Source organism: Myotis davidii, unplaced genomic scaffold (genome assembly GCF_000327345.1).
Source record: "Myotis davidii unplaced genomic scaffold, ASM32734v1 scaffold6, whole genome shotgun sequence".
Classification (NCBI taxonomy): Eukaryota; Metazoa; Chordata; class Mammalia; order Chiroptera; family Vespertilionidae; genus Myotis; species Myotis davidii.
This window is the reverse complement of record NW_006383011.1, coordinates 18,610,892-18,636,445: the sequence shown is the minus strand read 5'-3', so window position 1 is coordinate 18,636,445 and position 25,554 is coordinate 18,610,892. Positions and strand designations below refer to the sequence as shown.

Genomic DNA, 25,554 nt, shown 5'->3' with positions numbered 1-25,554 from the left:
GTTTGATGCCTCGGTGTACTGTACATAAATTTTTATCCGAAGTTATTTCTAGAAGCAGGGAGTGATTTGTTTCTGACTCCTTCCCACATGTCCCAAATGGAGGTAACTCTCTCAGTTACTTATTTCGAGCACTATTTCCTGGGAAAAGGCACATTTTCCCAAAGTGACCCCAGTCAGTACTTGTTTTTATATTCTTCTAGTCTCATGTCAGAACTGGTAAGGAAAGGGGCAAATATATTTAACATAGACATTATTTTTCCTAAGTATGTGATTGCACAGTGGCAAGTGTTGGATGCTATAAAAATACATTTTAAGGATCACTTTAAAAATTGCCATAGTGAGTTGTTGAGATCATGAATAGTGAATAGCCAGCCACCCATGGCTTATTGAAACATTTCCAGAATCAACATCATGTATAATTTAAAAAGTGCTTATTTGAAACAATTTAGGTAGATAGAAATGAAGACCAGGTGTTCTGAAAACTGTTTCTCAAAGCAAAAAGAGTCCCCAAAGATGGTGGAGATGATCGCTCAAGGATGGTTGAAAATATTTGGATAGAATTCTTTTCAGAAATTTCAACTCCGTCCCTAAAAGTTTTAAGTTGTCCCCCTAAATGTTTTTGTTTACTTCTCATTGAGAAAATGAGGAGAAATAATTTGGTTTATCTTATTTTTTATATCTACCATATATTATTTTCCTTCCCTATTTGCATTCATGTTGTGTTGATCAGTTTCTGGATTTGACTACATAATCTTTTTCCCATTCCTTTTCCTGCATTTGGCTCCTAATTGGTTCCTAAAATCTGATGTGAGTTCAGCCAAGCTATAAAGTATACTGCATACCTCCCAACATTTGAGGGTAAATGCTTATTTAATTGTACTTAGAATAGTTACTATCTCTTTCTTTTGCATGGACTTTGAAAACTAATCACCTCTGAATATTTTTCTAAAAGTAAAGATGATGTGTGTTTTTTTTCTCCCAGAAAACCAAAAGAAGAAATACGGTAGAAAATAAATTTGAAAAGTAAAAACGGTTACTTACAAGTCCTGTTTATTCACTCATGTGGGGGACGGAGTTGTTCATTGCTTTACTTTTAAAATCTATGTCTAAAACGTTATTAATACTTACAGTTCTGTTTCTCAGAATCTAGTGACTTTTCTTAGAAATTACTGCAGCTTATATGCACATTTTAAAATGGCAACTTTTGAATTATGCTTTAAATTCATTTTCTTGTGGATTTTTTAAAACAATGAAGTGGTAATAGTTGCTAAGCATTGTATGTAAAATATTTTATGTATCTTTTGAATTAGAAACGTCTAAAAGCCGCAGAAGCAGAGAGTAAACTGAAACAAGTGTATATCCCAACTTAGTAAGTAATGGAAATCTTTTAAAATATTTGTCATGGTATTAATTCTATCAAAACAAAATATGTCATTTTGGTCAGTTCTAGTCAAATTTGAATTCATTATGTATCTTATTTTCTTCTACTACAAAGCATGAGACTTGCTTCCCATTATATCACTATAATAATATTTTTAGAGAGAAAAATGGCTGGTAGGAAAAACACCACGTAGACAACAAAAGGACGAGAGAAAGAATGTCCCTAAATTGTACTTCTGTCACAGCTGCGGGGAAAGTGTTAGGAAACTAACCTATGAAACTGTTGTTTGAAGCAAATGTATTTCAGAAAGCTACCAACTCATGAAACTTGTATGTGGTAGAATGGATTTTTTTGGTTAATGCACATTGCCCTTTTGAGGCATGTTGTTTATCTAGTTGATAATTTTATATTATTTGCTTAGGGCTAGGGTTAGGGAAAGTAATTGGAATCATACTTTGTATATGTTGGATAAATAGTGAATAACTTTTTATTGTTTTGGCCTAGCATTCTATCATTGTTTTCCTTTGGAGTTAGAAAACATTGTTATATCAACATGGATGCCAATATTCTTTTCATATGCTATGTTTTAAATGAATTATAATCTTTTTCTTGAGATCTTTGGATTTCAATCATTCATTTGTTCAGAAAAATTCAGTTTATTGAGCACCACATATATAGTGCTATCCTAAGTTCTTTGGGGATAAAAATGAAATTTACTGCAAAGTTTTATGTACTGCTCCAAGATTTTTCTTACTCTGTGAGCTCAGTACAGTTGCCTTTATACTTAGCCTTTTGTTTACTGAATTTTGATACATTAAGACAGTTTTATATACTAGTATAAGAGGCCTCATAGGAAATGAATTGTTCTTACTAATCTTTTTTTTAAAATCCTCACCCAAGGGTATGCCTTTATTGATATTTGAGACAGAAGCCAGGGTGTGGTTGGTTGGAGACACACACATGTACACACACATTGATGTGAAAGAGATCAAACCTACAACCTGGGTATGTGCCCTGACTGAGAATCAAACCCATAACCTTCTGGTGTAGGGACAACACTCCAAACCATTGAGCTACACTGGCCAGGCATCTTACTAATCTTTTATCTCAAGACAGATAATATGTAATTTATGGGGCTCATAATTTTTATTCAGAGATACAATATCCCTTCTGAGAGTGGTTTCTAATATTTTTAAATTTTATATAGTTTGAGTTATTTACAAAAGAATAACTCCCCAAAGGAAATCTGTTGTGATTCATCTGTCTCAGATTTTCAAAAGCAGGCATACCAGCTTTCTTGAACTTCACAATGTTTGTCATATCAAAGGAAAAGTGCATTCACCAAGCTAAGAAACTGGTGGAGAACCAGGTTAGGTCTAGGTCATTTTGAGTTTGTTGTGTCCACAGAGGTGTTGAATATATTGTTGGGTATATTGGAGGGGAAAGTTCTGGGCTAGAGATACAAATTTGAGCTTCATCAGCATATATCATTGTTTTTTAAACTATGTATGAGATTTCATAGGAGAATCAATAAGAAAAAAAAATGCCTTGGACCAAGCTTGAGGAAATCCAGTATTTATATGTCAGATACAGATAGAGAATGAAAGCTAAAAAAGAATAGCAAGGTGAGTGCATTATTAGCATTAAAGCTGAGAGAGGAGTGGGTTTCAAGGAGGGAAAGAGACCATCAGTGTCAGATGCTGGTGAGAAATAGCCAGGGAACTTAGCATCACAGAAGTTATCGGTGATCTTAAATGCCGTGGTGAGGACTGCATAGAGCCACGGTGCTGCAGACACTGAAGATGGCAGCTCTCAAGAAACCTGGCTGCAAAGGGCAGTCGAGAGAAAGTTCTCGGCTTTGGGGAGTAGGTTGGGATAGAGAAATGGGAGAGTTTTTAAAATAGGAGAAATACATAACATGTTAATGAGAGGGTCCAGGAAGGAGAATGAAGGGAACAAAGTTCTCAAGAGGGTGGAGGGGTAGAACCTGGAGCACTGATGGAGGAGGAAAGGTTTGGGCATCAGGTAAAAGGACAGTTTCATATAATGGTGACTTTAAAACATCTTTCACGTTTTTCTTAGAGTAAAAGTTTATTTGGATGGTCACATTGACCTCAGTCATTTGTGCCCTGAATTAACCTGCAGGTACTTGGTTTTGCAAAACATAGTTTAAGTGATTCAAATGTTTAAGTATATTCAGCCTTTGAACACTTGTTTTCCTTTTGTAATTATTACAATATTAAGGTCAGTAGTTTATTCAGTCAAATAACGTTCTAGATTCAGGTGAGGAACTAAAGTTGTATGTACTCTTGTTCTTTTTTTCAGGCAGTTCAACTATAAATTTATATTAGCTCTTTTTCAACACATATATTTTAGCCCAGGGTTAAATATCAGAAATTTTCATATTTTGGGGAAGTCATTTAATTTCAAAGTGCCATCATGTCTATTAGCTATAATAAATTTTTAAAAATCAGAAATATTATATCTCTTGGACATCTTAATCATTCTAAATTACCACTTTTCATTTTGTACATTTCCACATGAAAACTATAAGAAGAGAAATACATTCTTTCTGGCTTAAAATTTGTTTTTTAAAACCAATTTGTCTTCAAAACACATTGCTGGCACAGGTTAAAGTTTAAATAATAGCCCTGTATATAGAATGGGGACTTCAGAGCACTCAGAGGTTCAATGATTTCATCTGGGGGTGGTGATGGGTGTCACCAAGAGTTACAGTAACAATGCCAGGAAAAATCTTAATTTGCTGTCAGGCCAAGTTTACGTACTAGGCTTTTGCTCGTAATTGGAACTATGGGAATGAAAAACAGCAAAGAGGAAACTCCTGAACCAACTCTGTGTGGAAACGCCAAGTGTCTTGATAGTTGTGACCACTCATTACTTTAGTAATCATGGAAGATATAGTCATTCAGCATTTATTTCTCCCAAATAGATGTGAAAGTTCCTTGAAATCAGGTACATGTTAAGTGAATTATGAGTTTATTGAGGACATACTATATATACCTGTGCAGTATCATCGGTCATGGCTTATAAGCTGGGGAGTTAGCCTACCCTAGATGGGGACAAGTTAGCCATGTTTGCACAGCAAGTAGAAGGTAATCTGGAGTACATGTTTCTGGGGAATTATAGCCTCTGGGAAATTTGCACGTACACTTCTGATGATGTCACTCTTTTCCTCCTAAAATTTTTTCTTGAAGAGAAAAACCTCTACTTTCCAATGCTATGTAATCTTCATGAAAGTTCAAACATAATAGAAATTACTACCATGAACAGAGTCTCCTGAAATGCTGACTTAACTCTGGATATGCCCCATTGACAGCTAGTGTTTGTGTTGATCATGGTCTTTTGTAAGTTCCCTCAGGAGTCAGCAGAACCAGGACAGTGCCTTCCTCTGAACACAGCACATCGCCTTCGGCTTCATTTATATGATTCATAAAAGTATTTTATGTTCTCAGGAGAATTTGTGATAGCTAATACAACTTAATAACTTGTATTTTTCAAAATAATCAGAGGGTGTCCTAAGGAAATTGTATTTGTGTGGAGAAGAGAGATGGCTGTATTTATTTTGTGAGTGTCAGGCATAAGAGATCAGTTTGTGCATAACCTTGTTTTGTAAAGATGAATGGTTTGGGTTCACTTTCACCAGTGTATTTCTTCTTCACCAAGCATTCAGATTTATTTATGTGTAATTCAGATAAATCAGTAACGAAGTGTAGAGCCTTTGCCTTATTTGTACAAGTCATTTTTATGACCTTACTTTACATTTCATTGGAAGCAGCAAACCGAATCCCAACCAAATATCCACCAGCAATGGCAAACCTGGTACTGTGAATGGGGCCGTGGGAACCACATTCCAGCCGCAGAATCCCCTCTTAGGGCGAGCCTGTGAGAGCTGCTATGGTAAGTTTTCTCCAGCGGGGCTTTCTTTTCTCATTTGAGGCCTGTCTCTGAAGTGCGTGGAACTGTGCTGGCACTGTGGGAGGAAGGTACATGAGGTCAGTACTGTGCAGAGGGCAGAATAATGCAGCCTTAGAGTGAATAGATGCCCATCCTTCCCTTCCGCCTGGACACTGAGTATTTAAGTCTTGGGTTTCCTTTGATTTGCTTTTGTGGGGTCCTGTGTTTGTTGATACAGCATTGTTAGCTGAGTTGCATTCAGAGTTGTTACTAGCTTTGTGCAAACCATGGTCCCATGAAATATTCCAAATCCCCTTTTGGGGTTTTTCAGTATACTTTGACAAATTAAAGGCTCCAAATAATTCTGTAGGAAACACCTGTGTGGGTGTAAACTGCTGCTGATAGTCCTCAGACCAGATTCCCTCAGAGCATTGGTTTGGGAGATGCAGTTCTATGATATTTGTTTTTGGTCTCAGGATCCAATTTATTCATTCCTGTCAAAAATCTCTACCAGAGGCTGGTAGTATTATATTTATTGGGTTGGTGAGATCAATTATTACATAGTTGATACACTTTTTATGTTTATTAAAAATCTCATACAACAATATCATCTCTTAATGGAGTATCGGTGACATTATTATCTATGTTTTCTACCAACCAAAGTATGCTTGGGTGGGAGAGGGAAGAAAACGAATATTTATTAAAAGTCTACTTGGTCCCTAGTTTTTGTCTCTCAGCAGCTCTTTGAGGGTAGATGCAGCCGGCTGCCCTAAGGACATATGAATGAGGGCGTTTCCGCATTAAAAAGGCTCTTAAAACCAAATCATAAAATTTCTCTTCTGAAACCAAGGAAGGTGTGAGCCAGACAAATTGTGACTTCATAGAAATGGTACATATCTACCCATTTTCTGCACCGTGGGAGCACAAGGGGAAACAGTTTGCGGAAAATTGGCTTCTTTTGGTCAAGATTTTACATGAACTGCATCACAAATGTTTTTGAATTGGGAATTCTTAGATTTTGAAGTACATTTATATTTAAATAAAATTTTAAAAAAAGAATCCTGGAGATACATGGTAGTGACTTAGTCTGTCTTTTATATATAACCCCCTTTAGATATAAATAATCTCACATATACCTTTAAATAATTATTCTGATATTTTTTTGTGTGCATGACAAATAAGCACTCTTAATTTTATAATACTTATTTTTGGTTCATATTTTAAAATAATTTCTATCAAAATAATATAATATGTTTATAAGATTTATCATTGTAGAAAAAATTGCTCTTTTCTATTTGTCATTTTTCAATTGAACACGAATTAATTATGTGTGAAGAAAAGCATTTGTTGACAAATATTAAATGACATGTCTTAGTTTGGGTAAAAATTTTGTTTTCAGAATCTAAAATAAGTCCATGCCTAATATGTAAAATTCTTATCATTTGTGTTTGTAAAAAATCAACTTATGATTTGTTTTTAAATTTTAAGAGCAAGGTTTTGGGGCTGCTGCTTGCAAGGAGTCCTCCAAAAGTAATACATGACGAGGTGCACAGTATAATTCTCAATGAACTAAAAAGGCAATCTGATTATAACGACCATCACATCTTTTTTTGACATTGGCTGTGAAGTATTAGCTGACTCCTGACTGTGCTGCTTGAACATTATGCGCTATAGATCGGGAGGAATATTCCAACGCAAACTTACAGAATTATAATAGTGATTTTTATGCACCTCATTAACTTAAATGTGTCAGTGTCAGTGTTTTCAAACTTCAGATGGGGATACTTTGAATGTTATATGGCAGTAATTTAAACTGCAGAATAAGACTAACACAGGCTTGCAGTGTTTAGCTATGTGGTAAATCAACCAAGTTACTAGGTCTTAAGCATGCTGTGATGTTGGCCACATATGCTCACTGAATATATACTTACAGTCTTGAAGGAATTTGTTTTTAAAAGGAAGAAATTTAAAATAATTATTTTATCTATTGATTAAGGAATGAAAACAGGTACCTGCTTCTTTCACATTCCTACCTCTGTCAGTGGGGCCCCTCTGAGTACCTTAACCGAACTATAGGTTTGGAAAACTGGCTTTAAACTTTTAAACCCTAATAGCATTAATAATTTTCTGATAGCTTATTTCCAGAAATGTACACAATAGAAAATATTTGTAATTAACAAAAACTCCCCCAGCAGCACAACATACTATGTAGGATACGTCATCTAATAGCTTCTCTTAGACAGATGCCACGGGCACTTGGTATATATATGAAGTTTTTAATGAATTCTGAGTCTTGAAAACTATATGTATACTAGAAGCCTGGTGCACGAAATTTGTGCACTCGGACGGAGGTGGGGTGGGTTGTGTCCCTCAGCTTAGCCTGCGTCCTCTCGCAGTCCGGGAGCCCTTGGAGGATGTTCGGCTGATAGCTTAGGCCCGCAGTTGGACATCCTTAGCACTGCAGTGGAGGCGGGACCCGCCACTGCCGCTGCACTTGCTAGCCGTGAGCCCAGCTTCTGGCTGTGCAGTGCTCCCACTGTGGGAGTGCACTGACCACCAGGGGGCAGCTCCTGCATTGAGCGTCTGCCCCCTGTTGGTCAGTGCACATGATAGCAACTGGTCATTCCACCGGTCGATTTGCATATTAGCCTTTTATTATATAGGATATTAGACTTTCATATATGGTTTGTAAGTTGGGGGAAGAAAAATAACGTAAACTGAAAGTGCTTTGAAATATTTTTTGAAATGTTTGATTATATATTGATGTTACAAATTCTATAGCATCTTTGTTTTTCTTTTTCCTCCATCTTTAGCTACACAGTCTCATCAGTGGTATTCTTGGGGTCCACCTAATATGCAGTGTAGATTATGTGCAACCTGTTGGCTCTATTGGAAAAAATATGGCGGCCTGAAAATGCCCACTCAGTCAGAAGAAGAGAAGTTATCTCCCAGCCCACCTACAGAGGTACATGAGCAGTAGTCCTTATAGCCTTGAGGATGGTCATATTTTTCAATGGCTGGATCAGTCCTTGAAAACAGTACAGTGTTAGGTGATTTAAAAGCAAACAAAGCTATTTTTGTAGCTAAACATAGCACCATAATATTCAGGGTGAGGGTGGAGAGAAGGGCAGGGACAAATCCAATCTTCACAGGTATTCAGTATTTGTTTTGTGAGAAGATTACCGAGGCAAAAGAACAATGTGTGTGGGAGGCCTTAGCATAAGTAGAAAGCTTACTGATTAAATGTTTGTTTTAATTGCTTTTTTGGGAAAACAGTTTGCAGCCTTTAGATACTATTGAAATTGTATCTTATTACATAAAATAACAACTTGAACACTTTTTCCCCATTCCTTGGCTATCATAGGAGGCACAAGAACGTGTGGACTTAATCTTGAGGTGAACAACAGTTGAAATAGGATTTTGGAAAAATTCTCATAGCAGATATCAAGCACCCTGGTCTACTAGAGGGAGACTATTATATTTGAGGACTAACAGGATCTTGGAGTCCTTTAATATTTTTTTAAACAACACTCAAAATAATCTAATCCCTTGGCATATTTTTAAAAACTTATTATGAATATAGTTTGGGGTTGTTAGGGTCAATTTAAAAACACATACATACTCCCCCACCCCAAACCCAGTTTTCTTCTCTACTTCCCCACCTTCTTTCCAAAAGTACAAACTTTTTTTTTTTTAAATATATTTTATTGATTTTTTACAGAGAGGAAGGGAGAGAGATAGAGAGTTAGAAACATCGATGAGAGAGAGACATCGATCAGCTGCCTCCTGCACATCTCCCGCTGGGGATGTGCCCGCAACCCAGGTACATGCCCTTGACCGGAATCGAACCTGGGACCTTTCAGTCGGCAGGCCGACGCTCTATCCCCTGAGCCAAACCGGTTTCGGCCAAAAGTACAAACTTTTTAATCTTGTCATTTGGAGTAGGGCAGTGGTCGGCAAACTGCGGCTCGGGAGCCACATGCGGCTCTTTGGCCCCTTGAGTGTGGCTCTTCCACAAAATACCACGTGCGGGCGCACTCGTACAGTGTGATTGGAACTTCATGGCCCATGTGCAGAAGTCGGTTTTCAGCCCGGGCGAGTCTATTTTGAAGAAGTGGCATTAGAAGAAGTGGGGGATGTCAGGTGGTCGGGCAATGGGAGATACGGCGCAGGCGCGGGAGACGCAGCGCAGGGAAGGCGAGGGCGATTCATGCATGAGTTGAGTGAGCCAATCAGTCAGCAGTCTCATTGTTCAGTGGTTAGTGCTAGTCGTGTCCGGAAATCGCGCGCAGGTGACAAAAGATAGAGGAAATAAGTATACAAGATGAGTATGGATGGGAGAGTTGGAAGGGGTCGACCTCAGCGAACGTACCTCAATCAGATTGAGGACGTTTTTAGCAAAGGCCAGCTTGGGAGTACCCTAACTAAGTTAATAACAATGTACCTACCTATATAGTTTAAGTTTAAAAAATTTGGCTCTCAAAAGAAATTTCTATCGTCGTACTGTTGATATTTGGCTCTGTTGACTAATGAGTTTGCCGACCACTGGGGTAGGCTATTGAGTTGTAGATGCTTCAGTGGATGATTTAAAAACTGCACTGTTGTTTGAGCATGATGCCAGTAGTACTGCACTTTAACCAGCCCTGTTCTTCACCTGTGTGTTGGTGTCTGATTCTACAGGACCCCCGTGTCAGAAGCCACATGTCCCGCCAAGCCATGCAGGGGATGCCCGTCCGCAACACTGGGAGCCCAAAGTCTGCAGTGAAGACCCGCCAAGCTTTCTTCCTTCACACTACATATTTCACAAAATTTGCTCGTCAGGTCTGCAAAAATACCCTCCGGCTGCGGCAGGCAGCGAGACGGCCGTTTGTTCCTATTAATTATGCTGCCATTAGGGCAGAATGTAAGATGCTTTTGAATTCTTAACCTTATGTGTTGTGCTTCTGACCATTTTCTCTCTTTCCCGCTCTCTTTTTTGTTTTGTTTTTATTTGCAATAAACATAAGTTCTTGTGTACAGCCTTTTATTTGGTTTATTTTTTTTACATTGCTTTTGTCTGCTGCCATTTGCATTATGCCAACCTGAAAAGAAAACATTGCCACCTCTGCAGTTTTTTGCATAGTGTTCAGCAAAAGATGATGGGAGGTGTTCCTATCCAGTGGGGCTTTGTGATGGAATTGCCTACATAGGTCTTATTGAGGCACTTTTACCTGGAAGGTAGTGTCACAATGTAATCCCCCAGCGTGGTGGTACAGTGGAACTCCGTAACTGAGACATGCAGTCCAGTCTTACATGAATTCATTAGGTTTGAATAAAATTTGCCAATTTACACTAATGAAAAATTGTATGTTATTATAAATTGTATTGTTTTCCCATGAACCTTTTACAGTTATCATACAATATTTTGGAAATTCACAGTGCTTCATAATCACTAGATTTATTAGAAGATTTAGCAAATTACAAATGAATTTTAAAGTCTTGGGTGAATTTTTTGAAAATACACATTTAGTTTTTACAAACTCATGTCCGAATTTGTTGTTGAGCATTCTTTCTATTGTCCAGTTTGGTTTCCATTTCATAATCATATATCATATATATTTCCACAGACATTTACATGACTTAATTACTCTCATTTGCAATGCGTTCATTCTTGCTTATGTTTCATTTTTTTGTTAGAACAAAGGTCATATGTACCAATGAATCATGGATTGTTCTGTTTTTACAATGTACCCATAAATGTGTTCATAAGTTATGTGTTAACTCTGATTCTAGTCATGCTCCTTTCGGTCACGTTCCTGGCTAGCATGTGAGAGCCATGCAACTTTCCCTAAAGGATGAGAAGAAAACTTGCTGTCTGGCTTAACATGGGAAATAGGAAAGATATTCAGTAGATGTTTTTTCTTTGTCCTTGAGATAAGAAAGTTCTTACTACAGGATGTTCCCATTTTGATTTAAAGAGGGTATCCATAAAAGGAGTAATGATTGAAAAACATTTTGTTCCTAAAGATAATTTTTAAGCAGGATAGTTGAAAGGCTTTAAAAATGTACAGGTAAAAGCTTTATAAGAAGAAAAGTGCTTTGTAAAGGGAGTGGAAATTGATAGTAATCTCTGAGTCCCATGGAGGGGAAATTTAGCTACATTAGATTCATATGTATTTGAGAATTTAGGCTTATGTTGAGGTTTCATTGCTAGCATTTCAGAGTTGAGGGATTTATGCTATTTTCACTTTTTACAATCAATTTTAAGGAAGTGGAATATTTATATTCATCTAAAGTGCTTAGTTGATTTAAAACACATATATAATTTCTTAGGTAAGAGGAAAAACATCTGAGAAAGAAAATGAATGAAATTCTTTCATTAAAGTTGACTGGGATCCATTATCATCTTTGTTCCTATGAATGGAAAAGAAACCATCACCAACTAAATTGGCTGCTTGAGGAAGCTTCTGTTTCCTGTGGCTTTTCTGTTCATTACTCAGTGAATTTGCAAATTGTGTTTATTTTGATTATTCTTCAATGAAGTATATTTTTCTGCCACCTCATTTTATCCCCTCCCCCTCCCAATTGAAAGGCCATAGTGCTTTTAAAAAGTCAAGATTAAATTACCTGTATTTTATTTCTACAAACATAGATATATAGTAATAATAAGAGTGTAGTCACTTGTGATGAGATTCAAGGAACATTTTATTTTGTAATTTAGCTTCATTGGGTTACATATAGAATTAGATTCTCAGAATAATTAATTTTACCTTGAGATTTAAAATGATAAAGCTTCAGCAGGCATCTGCTCAGTAATTTTAGCATATAATTGATTCTTGCATCATCTCCCTTATGTGCACCTTATTGCAGCCTCTTCAGCAGGTCCCTTGATGTTGGCTTGTTAGTGAGATCAGGTGTTAATAACCTGGTGTCTGTAAGCAGCCATGTCTCTGGTCCGGTGAGAATGTATGTGTATTTTGGGGTGTAAGCTTTTCTTGGTTTCTCAGAGGCAATGGTGACCCTGTTACTCCCCTCACAAAGTTAATCACTGTGGTGCAATATGAATGTTCTTTCATATCAGGTAAGAGGTTGTAATTCTAAAGATACTGATAAATTAAGAGCTCTAATTAATGCATTTTAGAATACTTCATCATAATATTGGAAAAGGGAAATAGTTTTCCCTGAGAACTTGAGCATCTTCCTCTTATAAGCACTATAAAAGTTGACCCCTTCATTAGCACCATCAAAACCAGAATTTATGGGGTTACAGCCTGCATATGACTGGAAAAGAGGGGAGCTAAACTCTCAATTAGATGGGGGAGACCATACTCTTAATTGCGAGCTCTTAAAGGGGAATCTTTGTTTGCATATGTGTAAATATCCCAAGGAAAACGTAAGAAGTAGAGTGGGGAGGGAAATTGGAAAGCTGAGAGAAAGGTGATGGGAAGGAGACTTCACCACTCCATTCTTCCAGACTTTCAATTTTGAACCATAGGAATATAGTTTCTGTTTTAAATAATTTAAAAGCAAATAAGTATATTGTATGATCAACATGTATGTATGTGTGTGTGTGTGTGTGTGTATATATATAAAATGATATATATATATCTATATATATATGATATATGGAAAATGATTTTTAAAACCAGTTTCTCCAAATATCTATTCATTTTAATAATATACTTTTATGTGTGAATATATAAGTCCATGCCCCAAATTACTAAAATTAGTAGAATACCTGAGCCAGTTCAACTGTATAGATAGTGCTTATTAAAAATGCATTGCTAGCCCAGGCAGTGTGGCTCAGTGGTTGAGCATTGACCCATGAACCAAGAGGTCCCTGGTTCAACTTCTGGTCAGGGCACATGCCCAGGTTGCAGGCTTGATCCCCAGTAGGGAGGGTGCAGGAAGCAGCCAGTCGATGATGTTTCTCATTGATGTTCCCATCTCTCTATTCTTCTTCCTCCCTCTCTAACATCAATAAAAACGTTTTTTAAAAATGCATTGTTAAACCCCAAACCAAGCATTGCATAAAAGTACTATTTCTTTGATGAGATTTGCAGACTGATGTCATGGTTGTAACAGCATCAAGTTTCAGGCGGACTAGCCTGTCCCTTCTCCCCTTTGATGCACCTCCCCTCAGTAAAAAAGCCACGATGTGATGATGGGGTTCCTCCCTTGATACTGCCATCAGACAATAAGTTATCAGATGACTTTGTCAAAGCTCAGTAAAATCACCTGATACCAGCTGAGCACAGGGTTATTACTTGAGATTCAGGATCCTCGGAGCCTGAGGAAGAAGTAGGTGCATTAGCAGCATCCTGTAGTTCAATGAAGCTGGGTCTTAGAGAAGTGGATCCAAAGGATTTACCTGCCACCTCTGTAGCTTGCATGGATCAGTAAGTGGTTTCTGAGTTGACAGCATACCAGACTTGAATGACAGCAGTATACCCACAATGAAGTTCAAGAGGCACCTGGAGCCATATTTTTTCCCCCTGTTCAAAGTTGCTAATTCAACTTGGAATTATCCCAAGGGCCCATACTTAAAAGAAATCTGTAACATTTTCTGATTTTTTTCTAGAGATGGCTCAGCAAAAGTTATTACTTGTATAAACTTTTGTGAAATTTTAAGCTCTAACATTAGGAGAGAAGAGTTGGGTTTATTTTGGTAATAAAATTTGTTTCTGAATGGATACTTCAAATCTTTCTAAAGATTCAAAAGTGGTTACAAATCTCATCCTACTCTACAGAGGTAACTGCTGTTACCAGTATTTAAAGTATCCAGAGGTATTCTGGATTACTTTTCTAAAAAAAATTTAATTAGGTTAATTGGCCTAAGAATTCCTAGGCTATTTCCAACCATTTTCTATTAGAAGTAATGTCGCAACAAATATCCCTACATAGATATTTCAAACTGATGAACATGCATTTTGAATTTTGATAGTTGCTACCCAGTTGTCCTTAGAAAAGTGCAATTTACACTCACACCCACGGTGTCTAGAGATGCCTGTTTCTCTAGGACCTCGCCAGCGGTGTTACACATCTTCCAAACGCTTGGCTAGTTGACAGGTGACATGTGAGCTTGCATTTCTTTTTGAGTGAGATGGAAATATTTGCATATATTTGTACATTCCTTTTCTGTCAACTGTTTTTGCCCCTCGCCTATTTTCTGTTGGATAAAAGTCTCTATTTGTGGGAACTTTTTATATTTTAAGGAAATTAGCTCATCTGTGATATGTGATGCAAATATTTCCCCATTTTGTCTTTGACTTTGTTTATGCTGTATTTGCCAAATAGATTTTTTAAACGTAGTTGAATTTATCTTTTTTTAAAATGGCACCTGTATTTTGTATCTTGGTTAGAAATGCCTCTACAGTTCCTAAAAGGAAATTCTGTGGATGGTTTTATTTTGACAGCGATCTCGAAAGCCCATGTGAGATGTTTTTGTGAATTTTAATTCGATGTTTACTTTTTGCAGTTTTTCCATTTCATTTATCCCCCTCATCTTCCCAAAGCAGTTTTTAAAAATGGCCATCAGTTGCAATAAAAGAAACAGTGTTTTTCCAGGTTTACCTCAAGGAGCTGTAGAGCATCCTCTTGGAAGCCAGTGACAGGTGCCTTGTGTTCAGTCCAGTAGCTTGAGTGAGACGTGGAGTTCGCCTTGTCTCTGGGCAGATTCTGATTCCTTCTGGGTTCTTTGGGCATTTGTCAGATCGCTTTCTTTATCTGTGCACTTTTACTGCACACTAATGAATGATCTCTGTTTAAATAGTTAAGAAAATAATTTGGGAGTGAGGACTGACCCACACTGGCCTGTTCTTATTCGAAGATGCTAATTCAACTTGGAATTAGATTTTAAACAACTCAAGTGTGAACCTGATAATCCTATGTTTATGATTCCCTCAGGGTGGAATGTATTTTTCCCATTTATATATCACTGAATGGCTGCCATTTTTATGTTAAACAGCAACTCATTGTCTTAGCACCTTCCCAATTTCTTTATAGTTGAGACTGGTAATTTGTGTGGGATTAGTGAAATATGGGTCCTTCTTAAGAGCTTTGACCCCCCCATTCAGGTGCTCTGTAAATTGTCACTTGGAACATCATATAATTACTCCAACTAATTTAATGAGGAATTAAAAACATTAAAGTGAAATATCTTTGGATATTGTGTAGGTGACCCCTTTGATGGATTTGTTGATTCTTGTCGGTGATGGTTATAGGGGAGTCCATCGATTGCAGCCACACTGCTAGTTTTCCTTTGGGCCTTATAGACTGGAATAGAGCAGTTAGTCTAATCGCTAGTAATAGTGATATAGCGATTGCCTTTGTCTAGTGCACTGAGGAAATAAACAAGGGGATTCACTCAAGCTTTATTAATAGAAAGGAGAAATTTTTCTCTTGTCCTCATCCCAAATAGAACTTCAGAAGAATTAATAATATTAGGAAAGAATTATTATTTAGTATTAGTTCACAGTGATTTGACAGGTGTTTGATCCTTGTAGGATTTGGGCTGCTTTGTAAGGTTTATTTAGATTACTCTTCCAAAGCATGGTGATTATATTTCCACCTGTATCTTCGCTATTTACGATGGGTGAAAAGCTTCATAGCTTAGTAAGTCTCCCCCCAGAGGAAATCAACTGAATAGTAGGAAAAGAAATGGAATCTTCATAGTTGTCAGTGGTTTCATAATTAGCCAGTGTTTGGGATAGATATTCAGATTCCTATTTGAGGATCTCTGTAGTATGTACTTTGTCTATTTTCATATTTTTAAAATGCTATTTTCCCACCTTTTACTGTTTGTTATTAGAAAAAGAGTTTCCTTAGTGAAAGAGAGGGCCACAGCTTATGAAAAAGTTAATTTTTTACGTTTAAATTACTTGAGATTCCAGATAGAATTGTATGTTTTAATAGTGCAGAGAATTCCTATGGATGTCAAAGGAAATGTCTTGTATGTATGCCTAGAAATGTGGCCTCAGCCTGTGAAACAGCAAATTTTCTAAGTTGAGTCAGAAAGCCTGTAGGACATTTTTGTCCAATATTTGAAGGTGGGGAAAAGGCATAGATATAGAGTCATACCTGCCAGAGCCACTCTGTTAAGCTTTATGACAATATATGCAAATTTAAACAACTTCAATACACTTTTTTGTCCCTTCAAACTCTATTTTTACAACAACTCTGGTATGAGAGGCAGCCGGGTTCCATATCTATTCTTCTGTCCTAATGACAGCTCATTAAAATGCAGAGTGTTCATGGTGTATGCTTTATTTTTCTCTGTCGGAAATGTCTGCAGCAGGGAATGAGGAGTGTGCTGTGAGCTCTTATCCGCTATTATCCGTCCTCACAGAGCCTTACTGATTCTGATTAGCGGATAAAATACTCTGCATACAGGTGACCTTTTAAATCTCAGCACGAATGTCATCAGGGTGGGATACGAAGGATAGGAAACCAGTGATACAACCAAATGACCCATTTTCGTTCTTGTGAGGCTGACATCTCACGGAATTGAGTGTCACCAAGCTAGACCAAGTGCTCCTCAGTGGAAAACCACTCCATGTGAGTCGGGGGTGGCCAAAGGGGTAGTTACCTTCGTCAGCTGTCCCTTCTGCCTTCCATGCCAGATTAATCTTCCATCAGGATGGACTCGGCCTTGTACTTCATGGAAAATTTTCTGCTTTAATGTAGAAGAGCCGTGGCTAGAAAGGAAGCATATTCCCACTGCCTTTCAGATAGGCACGCACAGAATCTCAAATGGTTTTCTGAAATCCAAAAGGAAATGACAGGAATCTGGGGGGTGTTTGGCATTGTTTTGCACTTGCACCTGTTGTTTCTGTGGTGTATGTAGTGTAGGAAGAGAAAACAGCCTCATGGGTTGTCTCCATCTTTTTTTCTCTCCTCAGATGCAGACAGACATGCTGAACTCTCCGGAAGTCCCCAGAAAAGCAAAAGCACCAGGAAACCTTTGGCATGTATCATTGGGTATTTAGGTGGGTACTTTCTAATAGAGGGGAAAACCTCAACAATTTCTGTACCTTATAAATATTTGGCTATCCTAAATTGACATACCTCAACTAAGTTCAAGGCTTTTGAATAGCTGAAATTGGATTCCTTTGTATGTACGGTCTATTTATCTTGTTTTAGAAACTTTTTTTATAGCCAAAATGTACACAGCAGACACAATTATGGATTTGTTTACTTTTTCCAAAAAGGTCATTGAATAAAAATGCAGTGTACACTTAAGTATATAAATACAGATTAAGCAACAAAATGAAAATAAGAACCATTAAATTATTAATGAATGAATCGTCTTAAGGTTGTAGATTTATTTTTTAAAAATATTTTTTTATTGATTTCAGAGAGGAAGGGAGAGGGAGAGAGAAATAGAAACATCAATGAGAGAGAATCATTGCTCTGCCGCCCCCTGCACTCCCCCTACTGGGGATCAAGCCTGCAACCTGGGCATGTGCCCTGACCAGGAATTGAACCTTGACCTCCTGGTTCACAGGTCGATGCTCAATCACTGAGCAACATTGGCTGGTCTTAATATTATGATTTCGACCCTTCTAGTACCTCAGTCCACCTCACTCCTTCCCTTCAACAGAGAGAAATGGATTGGTTTATTTACCTTTTTTAAAAAAAGATAAAACTGATTTTTAAGCTACCTTAAAAAAAATTATAGTTTTGATATGCCAATTAAGGTTACTTTGAAAGAGGAGCATTTGTATTGCTTTCTGAAAGTTGCCAGAGATGATGGTTCCATTTACATGTTAAAATATCACAATTAACAATAGTATAAAAAATTACTGGGCAATGACCTTCTTTCTTTTTGGCAAAGGTTTAAGATAATTTGCAAAATAATGGTTCCTAATATACTTAGAAGCTATAATGGCATATTTCTAATATTCTTGCCTTTTCATTTTCTCAGTAAAAGTGAAATATGTAGTCAGAGTTGCACTTAACCTTATTGCTCTGTCAGAGTTTGTAGTTAGGAAGTGTCCAAACTTTAGATAGCCAGTCGTTTAAATCAAAGTGTAGCCTTGAGCCTGGCATATTATCTGGTCCTCACAGAGCATGCTAGCAGTCAGAAGCTCACAACTCCCTCTTTGATGTTAGCCTGCCACCTTATTTCTTGTTTTATTCCTCGGGGGCTAAAGAGTTGCTTTGATAGCCCCTGAGCACATCACATGGTTATCACAGGCATAGCCTAGGGCAGTGATGGCGAACCTTTTGAGCTCGGCGTGTTAGCATTTTGAAAAACCCTAACTTAACTCTGGTGCCGTGTCACATATAGAAATTTTTTGATATTTGCAACCATAGTAAAACAAAGATTTATATTTTTGATATTTATTTTATATATTTAAATGCCATTTAACAAAGAAAAATCAACCAAAAAAAATGAGTTCTCTTGTCACCTCTGACACGCATGTCAAAGGTTCGCCATCACTAGGTCCTTGAGGTTTGCTTTCTGTCTTTCCTTGCAAGACCTAATCCTAGAAGCCCCTTCTCACTTGTAAGGCAAAGTTTCTGATCATAGAAAATAGAATATAGCATTGCACATTAGTTGGCCTTTCCACAGGTAATTGTGTATCCCTCCTGTGGGTAAACTGGTGTGGGTTTCTCCCAGATATGCTCAAAGCTGAGTTGTCCTACTAGCTGAATTATATCCCTACATAACATATATCTGAGTAGTTACTGTGTTCAAGACACTATACTAAGTGGTTTGGGAACACCCCGATGAGTAAGACCTTGCCTTCAAAAATCTTAGTCTACTGGGGAAAGTATACAGGTTAAGACAGTTAAAGATTCTGTAAAGGAGTTACAGGTAGTATGCATGGGGCACTTGGAGGAAGGAGTAGCTATTTCTGATGAGTGTTAAGGCAGCCTACATGATATTTGATCTCAGCCTTGAAAGATATATAGGATTTGAAAAACAGGAAAGTAATATTTTTTCCCTTTTTAGGCTAAGAGAACCAGGTAAACAAAGGCCTCAATGAATCAAGGACTTGAAAAGCTCAGGGAATGCAGGTTTGTCTGGTCTGGATGGAGCATAGAGTGTGGAGGTTGCAATAAAAATAGGTTAGCAGCCCTGGCCGGTGGGGCTGGTTGGGTGTTATCCCCTGCACCAGAAGGTTGCCAGTTTGATTCCCGGTCAGGACGCATTGCCTGGGTTGCGGGCTCCTTCTCTCGTAGGGGGTGTGCTGGAGGCAGCTGATGGATGTTTTGCTCTCACATCGATGTTTTTCTCTCTCTCCCTCTCCCTTCCTCTCTTTCTAAAAATCAATAAGAAATACATATTTTTAAAATGAGGTTAGCAGACCTTCAATGCTATTTTGGGGGAAAAATAAGCGCCATATTTTGGTTATCACTTGATCCAGTTTGGACAAGTGTAGGATTTTGACCAGAACAAGATACAGTAATTCTAATAATGCTAAAGGCTCTTCCCAAATTTCAGTAAATGAGGCTGTAATCCTGGTCCTCACCTAAAAAGAAGGGTGGCTTTTCACCCTGCTTGGCACACTGGGTGTTAACCCAGAATCAGTGAGCAAGTTTAGCTTTGGAGAAGAGGTTGTTCAGTATCAGTAATAGACCGAGGTCCTTAAATTCCAATTCCTACAGTATTGCAATTGCTGTCCCTCTACTCTGTCCAAAAAGTAAATGAGTGGTTCTGGGCTCTGTGCCTGACAACAACATGCTTCACTTAAACACACATATACCACGTGCACATTATAGTTTTGTGATGTATCCTCTTTTCTTCTGCCGCTTCTTGACTCGAGTGTTTGGAGTTTGGTGTCAGATTTCGTGTATATCAATATGTTCTGGGCTGGGAGTGATTGGCCCTGGTTCCCATGCCCTGGGTGAAGAACCAGAGGAGGAACCCTGTTTTTCAGAAAGCTCTATGCACCAGATATGGGTACTTGCTAAGTTCTGGTTTGATAGAACACGGAGGTGGTTTTTCTCTGAGGCTACCTCTCCAGATAGTTTTGGGATTGCTAATACCTCGAAGAGTCAGATGCCTTACTATTCCCTTAGTAGAGCTTGTATTTAAGTGACCTTCTATGGTGTTTTTTTTTCCTTTTCTTTCTTTTTCTTGCTTGTACTGACAACATGAAGCCAGAGCTCCAGTTAGCAGGAAAGAACCAGCTCACTTTTGATAAGGAAAGCAGTCATGGTAACAGCACTTGAAGCTGATTAATTATGCAAGTCCTTGGGAAAACAGGCTGGCTCCTAAAGAACTGACTCTCAGCTCATTAAGAAATAAGATGTGTGCCTATTAACCAGGGAAGTTCCACAGAGGTTTTTTAATACCATGTTCTGAGTTGAGAAACCTTTTTTTTCCCCGTCAGAGATCCATCCTTCAAAGAAACCTAATGTAATTCGATCTACACCAACTCTACAAACTCCCACTACCAAGCGGATGCTGGCCACCCCCAATCACACGACTCTGAGCATTTTGGGGAAAAGAAACTACAGTCATCACAATGGCCTGGGTGGTAAGTCAGCCCAGAAATGCAGGGGCTGTTCTGATATGCCAGGGCCCCTGGCCACTGCTGGGCATCATCTGCCAAGTCTAAGAATGTATAACTGCAAGTGTGGTGAGGGGAATAAGAGGGAAGGCGGCCACGTGCCCTGGTGAAGACATTTCCCAGGTGCTATTTCTCCTCTTCGGGAGGAACATTTTTGCTCCCACTTTCTCTTAGGAGGCTTGTTCGGAGATGAAGTGTGTATGTAGCAGGCTGCCTCTGCTGGGCAATAATGTTCTTGCTGGGATGCACACTCACTGCTCATTTATATTTCCTTGAGCAGAAGGGATGATTTCACCTTCTGTCTGAGACAGCAGTGCTCTCTGGGGCTCTTCAGCCTTCCGTGGGTTGTTCTGAATTTGACATTTGTCCCCTACTTCTTTCATCTTGTAATTGTTTTTAATTGCTCAAGAGTACTGTAAGTCATGAAAGGAATTGCCTGAGTGATGCCCTAAATACAGAAATAATCATTTGTTTCTAATGGAAAAATAGAACTATCACTTCCTATCCAAAGTACTTCTCCTGGGCCTGGCCATATGATTTCAGGTGGAATTGAATTATGTTCCCAGTGGAACTATAGAGCATCCAGGCAATATGTAGTATTCATTTCAATAGTCCTGGAGTTTGAAACTGTCTTGATTGTTTAAATGTTGGCATTTATTTATGAATTAAACCCTTTTCAGGCTTTGCATGTCTTACGGAACACTAATTTCCTTCAGTGACAGTACATTTTTTATAATGAGGCCCTAGATCAAGGATGCAAAATTGACCTCCTAGTAATCATTTTCCATGGTGTTCTTTTTTCCCCCAGCATGACTTTTGATGGTCATAATGATGTCAAAATGAATAAAAATCTGAGGGTGAGGAGTTTAGTTTGCATTTATAGGCTTATCAATTGTTGTAGATATGGCTTTCAAGAATTTAGCTACACAGGAATCTTGCCGAAACTACTTCCTCGCTAATGAGAGCACTGCCATCATTGCCACGATATGCCTAATGTCTAGACACTGGAAGACCAGGGAATGATTATGTCAAAATGTGGAGATGGGATTTCTTTCCAGCGCTTCCTTGCCCACAGCCTGGGGCCCTTGCGTTCAGGCTTAAATGGAATCAGGAATCTTTCCTTTTCATCTCATCACTTCCCTGGCCTCTCTAGGCTTATAGTCTTACTGCAGAAAGCAAAAAGTAAGTTCTGGTTATTTGATATGTACATATCAATGAGTGTATATACATATATACATATTTTCTTTATGGAGAAAAGTATCTCTTCCACTTGTACCCGTTGGTCATGGTCATTTGGGTCTCAGTCCTGCATTGCAGTTGCTGTTGCTCCTTCCTTGAATCACAGGTAACTGTCTCCATGGGAATTCTAGAAAAAACAAAACTACTTGTAGTGTTACCTCTCTGTGGCTGTCATCCCATTTCCTTCTGAGTGAATGCTGCTACAGGTCGTTGTTTCTCTCAACAGGAGGAATGGACAGGGCATATGATGAAGCCCGGGTGTTAGGTTGACTGAGACCTTCAGCCTTATGGAGGAAGGGACACTTGCTGCGTTTTCTGAGAGACCTAGCTGTTGAGACACTTTTCTTTAAGACCCGTTGGTCTTTGCTCTCCTGTCCTGGTACAGAGAGGAAGGCTGAGGACATGCTTTACCTGTGCTGTCTCCTTTGATTCACACAACACAAGGCCCCAGGACGTCAGGGAGTTTTACTGTTTTGCATAACATTTAGCTCTCTCTGCCTAGCACAGTGCCTGGAAGGTGGTAGGCGCTCAATACATGTTAATTGAATAAATGAAAGCGATTGAGAAAACAAGACCTAGAGAGATGAGTTAAAGTTTTCACAATTACCAGGTACTACATAAATAGATTGGGATTTTCCTGCAGGTGTGACTGGTATCAGAGTCTGTTCTTTTGACCACTGTTATAAATAAAGTTGTGGCTCCCAACTGCACTGTATTTGTCAGCAAAATAGAAACTACGTAAGTTATTTTAACAGCTAATACAGAAATCAATATGACAGATACGGAGGGACAAAAGAGGTAAATGGGGGACATGGGGTTGGTGGTGGTGGCATAGGAAGCAGCCACCATCCCCAAGGTTAGGAGAACAGAAGGAAGAAGCTGGGGTTATCACAAGGTAGAAAGAAGCTCAAGAGGGCCATGAGGAGCTGGAACTCAGAGCCCTCTAGAGGACGCTGTTCTGTCGGCGCTGGCATCTGCCAGGTGTATGAGGCTGGTTCTGGGCGTGTGAAGTAAAGCTAGGAACTGGAGCTGCTATTGGGGTGATGCAGACAGGAAGAGGTAAAAGTAAAAACCAGTCTCTTCTCCATCCTTAAGCCTTTCATGCTCCCTCTAGCACCCCCTACTGGTGTGACAGGGAACCTGATGGTTGAGGAGAAATGTGTTTGCAGAGTCCCAGCCCCAGCATCACTACTGCCTAGCACAGTGCCTGGAACTTAGTAGGTGCTCAATATGTTAATTGAACAGAAGTGAGTTTAGATGGATGGATGTGGAGCTGAGAGACGAGTGTAGCAGAAATACACATTTTGGAAAATGTCCCCATTTTTGTATTTCCGGTGGACCTTTTTCTTGGGATAATGGGTCTGTTTCTTATTTCTTTGGGATATGGAATGCTGACCAACCTGAATTTACAAGGTGACCTCAAAATACCAGAACAAATGTTAGGCTAATAGTGCGTTTTCATGGGATAGTTGATACTGTCATATACTAGAGTTGATAGATACAAACTCATGGGGAAGCCAGGCCCTGTGTGATCCAATAATAAAGTCAATTAGCATTGCCACTTAATGATCAGCAAGTCAGACAGATGATCACACCAAACAGGATTTTGATGGGAAGAACTAACTTGATGAAACGAAACCTGATCGTACTGAAATATCCATGTCTCTCCGCCTCAGGGCTTCCTGGCCCCTTCTCAGTGGCTTGCCTCCTTCACTCACCCACTGTCTTTAGGTGGAGGTTCTATGATGGGAAGAGGCTGGATTTCTGCTGGCAGAAAGGATTTACCTGACATTTTAAAAGAAAATGATGTCCAGCGTCTCATTGTCTTCCTGAAAGTCACTGTCTTCCACCTGCCCTGGCCCGGCCCTTTAAAGGCCCTGGTGTACAGGCGACTGGGAGCCAGCACTCGGTGTGCCCTGAAAGCTTAACCATGGCACCGGGCGCACACAGACTCTGTGCCTACCTCATAGACTTCAGCTCAGAGAGTGAAGACAAAATCTGCACACATAAGAAGCCCCTTGCTGGGGGTCAGTAATGATAAAAAGTGTGAAATTTCAAAATATAGACCTACCTAGTACCTTGTCAGTTGCCCCCCCCCCCCCCCCCCCCTCCAGCTGTTGGTCCAGTGGCGTGCCACACACAGTCACGGTGCTTTCCAAATCCTGTCCCTCCTTTTCAGACTTACAGATGCTTTGGTGATATTTTTATTGCCAGCAAACCAACCCACCTGCCTCCTTGGTTAGCTCCAAGTGGCTGTGAGTGGAGAAGGTCCTGAGAGCAGGATGGAGGAGATGTAACTGGAAAACCTTTCTGTGTCCAGGAGCCCAAAGAAAGGGCAGCAGTAGGAAGGAGGCGGTGCCTGGACATCCGAGCGTTTGCAGTCAGATGGGATTCATTGCTGACATCTCTGATTATTTCCTGTGTGGCCTTGGATGAATCACTTGGTTTCTTTAAACCTGTTTTTTCCTCTGTGAAGCACAGAATTTGTTTGCCTTAGGGAAGTGTTATAATGATTAAAAATTCTTCACTTACTTTTATATGACTTGATTTTGTAAACACTTCATGAGCTAAGTGTTATAACCTGCATTTTTTTTATTTGTTATTTTATTTTTTAAGAAGTATTTTTATTGATTTCAAAGAGGAAAGAAGAGGGAGAGAGAGGTAGAAACATCAATGATGAAAGAGAATCATTGATTAACTGCCTCCTGCACGCCCCACACTGGGGATCAAGTCCACAAACTGGGTTTATGCCCTGGACCGGAATCGAACCCAGGACCCTTCAGACCACAGGCCCACGCTCTATCCACTGAGCCAAATCAGTTAAGTCTATTTGTTATTTTAAATTTTTTTATTTTTTAGTTACACTAGTGATTAGATTTTTAAGCCTAACTTGTGAAGTGATCACCCTTATAGGTCTAGTACTCATCTGGAACTGGCATTTTAATCATGAAAAAACTGAAAAAAGGCTCAGAGAAATTAAGGGATTTGCCCAAAGTCACACGGCTAGCCAGTAGCAGAGATGAGATTGAGACTTCAAGGCCGGTGTTGTTTCCCCTGGGCCAATAAGGACCCAGATTGGTGTGTTGAGTGCAGCATGTACCTGAGAGGTGTTTAGTTTTCTGTGTGTAGGAGATGGGTGTGTTTGTGAATATAGAGAGGAATGTAGAAGGTATTTTTCTTTGTTCAGACTGTAAAGTATAAGCCGTCATCTACACTAATAAAAGAGAAACATGGTAATTGGCGTACGACCGCTACCCTTTTCATTGGCTAATCAGGGCGATATGCAAATTAACTGCCAACTAAGATGGCGGTTAACCGCCAACAAAGATGGCGATTAATTTGCATATGTAGGCACAAAGTGGCTGAGTGAAGACTGAAGGTGAGCCGGAGCAGCGAAGACAGAGGACAGAAGGCAGCTCTGGCCAGAGCGAAAGCCTGGGTCCCAGGTGCCGGAGGAAAACCGGTGCCCACAGCCAGGAGAAGGGAAGGCCTATTGAATGAATCTCTTCATGCAAC

The 25,554-nt window shown here is 39.1% G+C and overlaps 1 protein-coding gene across 1 annotated transcript in view; it reads left to right on the top strand.

The window, feature by feature from the left end:
* Positions 1 to 25,554, top strand: part of MTA3 (metastasis associated 1 family member 3) — a 116,675-nt gene that overhangs the window by 82,853 nt on the left and 8,268 nt on the right. The window contains exons 9-14 of the mRNA XM_006778650.2: positions 1,311 to 1,369; positions 5,178 to 5,299; positions 8,110 to 8,261; positions 9,977 to 10,199; positions 17,176 to 17,262; positions 20,620 to 20,766. Coding sequence (XP_006778713.1) covers positions 1,311 to 1,369; positions 5,178 to 5,299; positions 8,110 to 8,261; positions 9,977 to 10,199; positions 17,176 to 17,262; positions 20,620 to 20,766 — 790 coding nt within the window. The remainder of the gene's footprint in view (positions 1 to 1,310; positions 1,370 to 5,177; positions 5,300 to 8,109; positions 8,262 to 9,976; positions 10,200 to 17,175; positions 17,263 to 20,619; positions 20,767 to 25,554) is intronic.